This window comes from Rhipicephalus microplus, chromosome 2 (assembly GCF_043290135.1).
Source record: "Rhipicephalus microplus isolate Deutch F79 chromosome 2, USDA_Rmic, whole genome shotgun sequence".
Taxonomy (NCBI): domain Eukaryota; kingdom Metazoa; phylum Arthropoda; class Arachnida; order Ixodida; family Ixodidae; genus Rhipicephalus; species Rhipicephalus microplus.
In genome coordinates this window covers 217,324,703-217,332,885 of record NC_134701.1, presented here as the reverse complement: position 1 = coordinate 217,332,885, position 8,183 = coordinate 217,324,703, and the positions used below count along the sequence as shown (strand labels likewise).

The 8,183-nt window shown below is 43.6% G+C and overlaps 1 protein-coding gene across 1 annotated transcript; it reads right to left on the bottom strand.

Moving 5' to 3' along the window:
• Positions 1–1,929: 1,929 nt before the first annotated feature.
• On the bottom strand, positions 1,930–6,708 carry LOC142774907 (protein pinocchio-like). Its single transcript, XM_075876076.1, has 4 exons — positions 6,438–6,708; positions 3,684–3,873; positions 3,150–3,279; positions 1,930–2,407 (listed from the first exon to the last, which is right to left on the bottom strand). Exons 1-4 carry the CDS (start codon positions 6,508–6,510, stop codon positions 2,321–2,323), a joined length of 480 nt encoding a protein of 159 aa, XP_075732191.1. The 5' UTR covers positions 6,511–6,708; the 3' UTR covers positions 1,930–2,320.
• Between the last annotated feature and the right edge of the window lie 1,475 nt (positions 6,709–8,183).

The following is an 8,183-nucleotide window of genomic DNA, read 5'->3' as shown; positions in this document are numbered from 1 at the left end:
CAAAATACTGTCACCGTGCAGCACATTTACGGTGGTCAAGATTTTTCAATGCCACGATGAAGCTTGACTAAGCATCAAAGATTCTGTGAGACATTTTTATTGCAAACCACAGAAAACACGAAAGATAATATCGTACCGACACATCTTTCAATAAATAAAACATGCACGATGAACAGGTATCTAGAATATCCGTCATCCGCAAGTTGACCTTTTTAAGCTAGGGCGTCAAAAAGACTGAAGTCGTGAACAGTTGAGCCTCTGTGATGTATTACACAAATATTTACAATCATGGTGTCATTGTAAACAGTTATTGTTTTTACGTACGGTTTTTTCTTTTCTATTTGTTCTAAACACTAAATACGGCCTGTTCGTCGAGGTATATTCAATGGTTAACCATACTCGCTGAACTGTGTGAGGTCAGAAGCTACACAACAGAGTTCAGCTAAAGGAACACCGGTGAAACCTTCAACAGATATTGCTCGCAACAAATGCGACATCTCGCAAAAATGAGAACTTAGTTCAGATGTGTTGTGTTGAGGTTATCTTCAGCCTTTCAGAGGCCCCCTTACTTTCTTGAATTATTCGGCAATGTTGACGCATTGTGCTTGGGTGGATATAACTATCGCCTTCCCAAAATACAAAAATACACTGTCTATGGATTGCTCCCTCACATACCCAAGGTACTTCTCTCGAATGGTTATATGTGCAATTCCTTGAAAAGAACGCTTGTTCCTAATGCACCCCCAAACCGCTCATTACCACTCGTCTTAATCTAGAAGGGTGGCATGACAGGATGTTATTTAGCAGCAACAGCTGTTTACAAAGAAAAAAAATGTGTGGGTCACATAATATATACAATTTTTGTATAAAAACACTAAATGTTCTGTTGCAATATTTTGAAAACACACAAAATACACAAATGAGTTAATGACGGACTAGTGCGAGTGAGTAATTCAAAATAAAATAGGTTCATCAAAAGGCAGCCAAATGACCTACAATTGATAAAGACACCGAATTGTGAAAATATGTCAAGCTGTCACATGCCACAGATGTAGCATGTGTGTAATCAGGCGATCGTGACTCACGAGCTACCAAGCAATTCATTTTTATAATCTCCAAGAGGTAGAATATAAGGGCATCTCTTTGGGGCTTTCAACTTTTGTAGCCCAGCTTGCAACAATGATCGCTCTAGGGAGCAAGGCTCTTCATCCATAAAAATTACTTCTGTTATCTTGGCAATAGCTCTCAGAATTATTATGCTGTATTGCATGTTTAATGTGGTTGTGTTCCTTTTCGTTGAAAGAAATGTTGACTTCCTGCCACGAAAATCAACAAACTGTGATGACGAAGACACCTTCTTGATGCTTCATGGTTTCAAAATATTTTCCCAACAAATATCTTTTGTTGTACCTTCAAATTGCAAGGATATTATCACAAGTACGAATTATTAAAGCTACGCTAGCGCCAGATTTATCCTCATCACAAATAAAATTGTGTTGCTTTGGTGTTTAGCCATTGCTTGATTACTAGTACTGAGGAACTTTATTGGAACTGTGTCAATTTTCAAGCGTGTGGAAAATAGTCCCAAATGAAGGAATAGCTTCTTGTTTTTGTGTAATAAAGATGGAAGCCATATCAGTGTCAGCATATGACTACACTCATTGAGAGGTACATTTTATACAATGATAAAAAAGCAAAAAAATACATGTTTTATCTAATCGTGCACATGCCAATATTTACAAATGATATTACGTTTGCCTTGTTTTTCTTGTTTCAAAACATTGTAGCAGTTTTTATATTTCAAGCATTCGGAACGTGCAGAACGCAAAAATACTGTACATAGCGAAAACTTAACACAATAGGTGAAGTGGGCGCCGCGTACATATATACAGGACGTTTTCAAGTCATGGTGATTCACCACACTCTGTCTACACCAGCGAGAGCCATTTAATTTGCGCACTTTGGAATGTTCCGGCTGCCACAGTTATTCGGTTTGCCGGGTAGTTTGCTAGTCTAGAAGTGGCACACCGTCTTTCAGGGTGGGTATTGCAGACGGGGACGTTTGATGGACACAGGCATCTTGATGTACTTGTGCCCCAGCTTAGGATCCATGGCTGGCGGATTCTTTCGACAATGGTGCCATATGGTAGGAACGTCCACTAGGGGTGTACAGATGAAGCACATTCTGTGAAGCTGTCCCTGCAGTGGCGAAGTTTGGGCTCACATCGAGGTGACTTGGAAAAGGTGGAATGGTAGAGCTCTTGTCTATGTACAGTCGATGGCAGTGCTTTGTCCGAGAAACGACCTAGTGAGTGGGTCTTCACGAGTCTTTGCTTTCTGCAACCGCATCATCTTGAGGTGGCTTCTCACACTCGCCAATCCACTGGGAGCACCTCAGCTTGTGGGACTGTTGAAAATGACAAAAAAGAAGGAAATTGGCAGTTGAGCTATAAAAATGCAGCACAGTACAGTATGCGCTTTCCATGTTTCTGAACGCAGACGTGTTCTAATTTATGTGTATAAATTACAGACTAACTTTTTTTATGTACATTATATTGTGTAGAAATACATTCAAATATATGTCTGCGATTTTATAATGGAAAAAACGGTAAACAGGTCCGAGTTAGTTTTCTTATATATATTTCTTTTGAATTTTTTCGTAGGATCTGTTTAGGGACTTAGTTTTACATCACATGTCAGCCTCTGTTTGATGAACTGGGATCAGAAAATTTTTTGTAATGAAATTAGTTAACGTCATAACTGCTGGCGACCCGTATATCACCTACACTTAAATCATATCGCGTGCAGGTACTCTACCATTGTTGTAAAGACAGCATTGTAAAGTATCTACCGCTTTTATATCGCGAATCATTCTTGAGCTATCGTTCGTAATCGAAACATTTTAAAGACGGCTTTGAAATTAGAGAGAGAGAGAAGCAACATTTATTTACGCATCTGGCGTGCGGGAAGTCACCGGCCACGCAGGGCGCGGGTATTCCCTATCTGAAGACTATGGCTAATAGAATCCTATAGTCCCGGGGCCTTGATCTTGAGGACATTGTGCTCCGGCTAGGCGTTGGATACTGTGAAATTAAAGAGCTCCACGAGTATGGCCCTAACTTTTAAATGGTAAGAAGTAGTGTACTTACAGCGACCAAATCCCTCCTCGAGACTCCACCGCAGCTGCCATTGCAGTGGACGCAAGGGCGGTGCAGGGCGTAACCTCCACACTCGGCACAATCGAGAGAAGCCTGTTCCTCAGTCCAGCTCACTCCACACCTGCAAAATGTAGAACAAGAGGGTTGCTCATAGAGAACACGAGTGTGCTACATGTGCTCAGTTACGCCGTAGAATATGGGATCAGCAAACAGTTAAAGCTTCCCAGGTGAACATGCGAAGGTCAGCACGATAAGTTTTAAGCTGGCGAAGTGATTATACCCACATCACCGCCAAGTTACATGTGCCATTGTAAAGATGGGAAGTTTGTGTATAATAAGAACGTTGATTCTGTTTTTACTTTGGCACCATTCACGTGCACCATCCATGCGGATCGGTTTAGCACATGATATTTACCAGCTTTCACTTGAAGTGTTCAAGATTGATGTCAATTACGCTCATGCTATCATACTAAAGCCGCCCGAACAAAACAATTCACGATTTTCTATTCCTTAGCGATAACTCACGTGAAGCAGCAGTTGTAGAGGCTCTTAAGGCCCTCCAATGTGACGGCATCGGCCTCCTGTACCAGAAGCTCTTGCTCTGCCAGGTCCTCTATGCTGTCCCAGCAGTTATAATGCTCCGAGCAGCAAGCCACAGAGTTGTGCGACAGTGCCACCAGCATGGGGTCTAACGTCGAATGCAGTAGGGACCCGTCTGCGTATCATTAATGACAGCAATGCATAGACATTGAGCAACGTGCGTGAGCTTTTAAAAACAATGCAATTTTCAAGCACTGCCTTCTCAAAGCTTACGCAATAATTCCTGTAAAGTTTGATGGGGCGAAGCTCCTAAGGCCATGGGTCGTTCCCTCCTCTGTATGTAGTATGTAGCCACCTCTAGATTATGACTTGCTCAATAGGTGGTGTTACGTGTATGCGTCCTAGGAAATAACTTAACAAAATGGCATTAGTGATCGCACCATATAAATAGAGTGATTGATTATTAGTGGGGCGAAGCGTCCATCTGTCCATCCATGCGTTCAACCATCGGTGCGTACGTCCGTATGTCTATCTATGCATGCTTCCATCTGTCCATTCGTCCGTCCATGCTCCCATCCATCCGAGCTTCCATCCGTCCGTCCACCCATCCATCCATCCGAAATTTCATCCGTTTATCCGTTCGTCTATGCGTCCATGCTGCTGTCCGTCCGCCCGTGCTTCCGTGCGTCTGTCCATGCATCCGTCAGTTCGTCCGTGCTTCCGTACGTGCCTCTGTTCGACCATCCGTCCGGACGCATGGACGGACACTTCACCCCACTCAATATCATTCACTCCATGGTGATTCTGTGAAATTTGCCTTTTTCTTTTGTCTATAGGCATCCGTTATTAATCAAACATGCTTGTAATGACGTCCTTGTTACATCCTTGAAAAATTTATTGCATTTTCGGGATGCAATTATTCACCATTCTACCACACTGCATGGCATGGAAAAGTATAAGGTGTCCGACGGTTAGTGAGGAGAAGAAAGGGGACAGCCAGAAATAAATTTTAACGTAATATAAGGCTTCATTGGTATAAAAGCTTCTGCAAACTGTTGCTTATCCCGGAAACCTGATAATAAAGGAATGATATCCCGTAATCTTCACTACACTTTAACTCAGACGAAAACTAGTACCACTTTCGCATAATAATGCTAAGAAGGACGGTTTACATATTTGGGTGAAGGAATATCTCTTGCTCTCATACACCGGCATTTTAGTTTGAACACAATGCATACTTTTGTCTTGCGTAGGTACAAATGTGGTTATTATTATTCATATTATATAACACACGTACGTGAGAAACTGGCGACACGGACAACTCCGCAATCCACAAGGAATTTTTTCATATAGACTGTACTCACAATGGAGGCGCAAAACATTTTCCCACAACACGCCAATGGGCCCAAGATATTAACAGGTCGACATCTAAACCTGTTACGGAGTTTTATAACTAAATTTGCGAGATTCAACGTCCCTTCGGATGAACTTAAAGCCACCACAATTCTTCAATCGAGCCTGTCGCGTCGTACCATCACTCGTGGCATTGTGTTTAATAAATAGAACAAGAAAGCTCACTTCGTCATGTTTCACTGTCTTCGATGCGCGTTCTTTCGAAAACCGGTGCAGTCAGTGTTCACACTGACGTTCGGCTTAAAGGACCCAAAACCAAGCGCTCTCTTAACGCCGCTCCTCCGACACGTTCTGTTCTAATCGAAGGCGCGCGCCACCGACCTCTTTCAAGGCCGTCCTCGCCTTCCAGGCACGCATCTTAAGGCCTGGCGCGTACACATTACAGTACGTCTCAAGTCCTTCTTCGGGTACTTGGTTCATTTGCATGAAAGCACGAAAGCACGCATATAGAGTATTACAAAAGCCCATTTTAATTTGAAGTATTTTGTGTGCACTTGACGTGTATGGCAGACATTTAACCGTTTCTAAATGTAGTCACACGGGAAATGTGGGAGTGAAAAGTGCTCGAGAAAAAAAACGCGCTTTGTGTGACCGTATCGACGGTATGTATTTTTCTCCTTCAGCCCCTCGAACGCCGATAGGCTATGTCAGTGACCGTTAAAGAACATGCATATTAAACGCTTCCCGGGGGAATTATGGTTCAGCAGGCGTGCAAATGTGCGCCTGCCATGGCCGAAAGTAAATCGGTAAGTTTTCGTTCCATGTATTCTTCCGCGCCGACATAAATATATCAATAGGCCAGAATGACCAAATTCTAACATTTTAATTTAGGGGGCTTGCGAGTTGCACGCACGTAGTCTCGCCTCTTTCAGATGCACAGACGGCCTTGGTAAATTTCCTAAAACACACGAAAGGAATTCACTTAAATTCGAGGTCTTTGACGACTACATCGCAGCATTCACGGGGACTTGTAGACTGGTATGTTTATTTGTTTAAAGAGAGCGCGGCGAAATAGCGCCTGCTTACGAGACCGAATAATAGCAGTGCGAAGGAAGCTTAGAGCTTTGAACGGGCGTCTACCATTAAAACTGCCATTTTTTATATTGCCATGGAGAAGCGAATAACTGGCGTGTGGCCCTGGTCTTCCGTCTAGGTATGTAGTTACATCTAAAAATAATGACCGCTGTTACACGCTTACGATGCAAAAGAATAAGATGCATTAAAAAAATGTTTTGTTGTCCAGATGTTGAATGCTCCAGAGAATATGCGGTTTTGCGAATAAAGGGTATGAAAAAGTGAGTTTGAAGTCACGTAAAAATTTCTCACCTTTCATGAAGGCTGTGGGGCATGATTCGTAAAGTGCCGGGAAAGGGTAGCTCACTAGCACTCCGGTGGCCATCACTCCAAGGAATTCAACGCAGCGAAGAAACAGCAGGAAAAACGATAGACGAAGTCAGTGTTTAGCAACAACGGGAATCACAACATCCGGCTTCCTGGTCCGTCAAGCGACTGACACCAAAACAAACCGAAACTGCAATTTAGCCTCCGTGCGTCAATGACACCTAGTTTCGGTTCTGCCGATCTGGTTCACGTGCGCTCACTGGCTTAGCTTGCTCGCGACTGTGACCGAACGCCGCCGCAGCAGATCCTTCGTTTGGAGGGTGATGCTGGCGCCGCGCTACGGCCGTCTCGAGCGGCGCACGCGCAAAGTGGGCGGGATAGATCCTGCCACGAGACTGCGAGATCCACGTGGCGCGCGCGAGGTTGTTTGGTCTTGTGAAACAGTGCGATCTTGAAAGTTGTTTTTTTTTTCGCCAAAGTGGCGATAAAAAACAACGCTGCGAGGAAACGTCTGCCTCTCGCACCTGGTTTTTTTATTGGTGAAACGAGGTGACTCCTCCTCTTCGGCGAAGCCGATGCTGTGTACGCCATAACGCATGTAAACCCACGGCAGCACTTCGGCGCGCTGTCTGGCAGGCGACGTCAGCGTCTGTAGACACTGAGGGGAGGGGGGGGGGATCATTGCAGTTCTTCTCGCAAGGATGACTTTCCTAAAATGCGGAGAACTTGGGAAGAAGACGAAGAAAGGGCCTGGGAAGGTCATCGCGCGTTGTTTATTGTAGGTTTTGTCCGGAATTCTCGGGTAGGAACTGCGACACGTGCATGACTTGGCAGTTATTCCAGAATGACTAGTAGTTTCAAAGTACTCAGCCTTTGTTGTGTGCCTGCCTTCACTGCATCCTATGTGCAGGTGGAAAAGATAAGTAAGTACTAGGAAGGTACTCCCGTTTTAACAGTGACTTTCTTCCAAAAATCTCTTTAGCGCACGTTTTGTTATCGTCATATCGTCTGTGCGTATAGTTTACACCATACTATTTGAAGTTGCCATTCGAATTTGAAAATGTAACAGTACAGCACTTGATCTTAGCTTGGTACACTAAACTGGCACAAACCAACTCGATGCCCCGTTACCGACTGAAAGAGTGCAATAAGCTCAGAGTTCTACATCTTATGCTGCGGAACTCCGAGCTGATTTCACGCTTTGCGTTTCTTTGTATATTTTAGTAGAGCAAGAATCTTTTGGAAAGCAACTGCGCAACGAGGTGGCTTAGGTGTAATTCTAAGACGTGATAAATAGCATAAGAGGTGTTAATAGTGCTTCTACAGAGCCCTTTCATTGGTAATATAAGCAGCTGCATATTAAATGTGAAGCATTTCTTAGCGAACTTCGGCGACTTAGAGCATATCTATCTAGCTGTCTATCTATCCATCTAGCCGCCTATGACTTTTAGCTCTCCTGGCCGTTTTGATAATGGTATCGATACCAACCTTGGTATGGCATAACATGACTGTATGAAGAGCATATTTGACTGGTCATAACATGAAAATCATGACATGAATGTCATGAATGTCATGATTTACATTTCATGGTCCTGCAGCTCTTGCGGTGGTTTCGTTCTAATTGTATGTTGCAAAACCAGTATGGTATGGCAGTATTCCATGGCGAACACAAGCGACAGACCCTAACATGAAAATCATGGCATGCGTGCCATGTAACAACATAACTATATA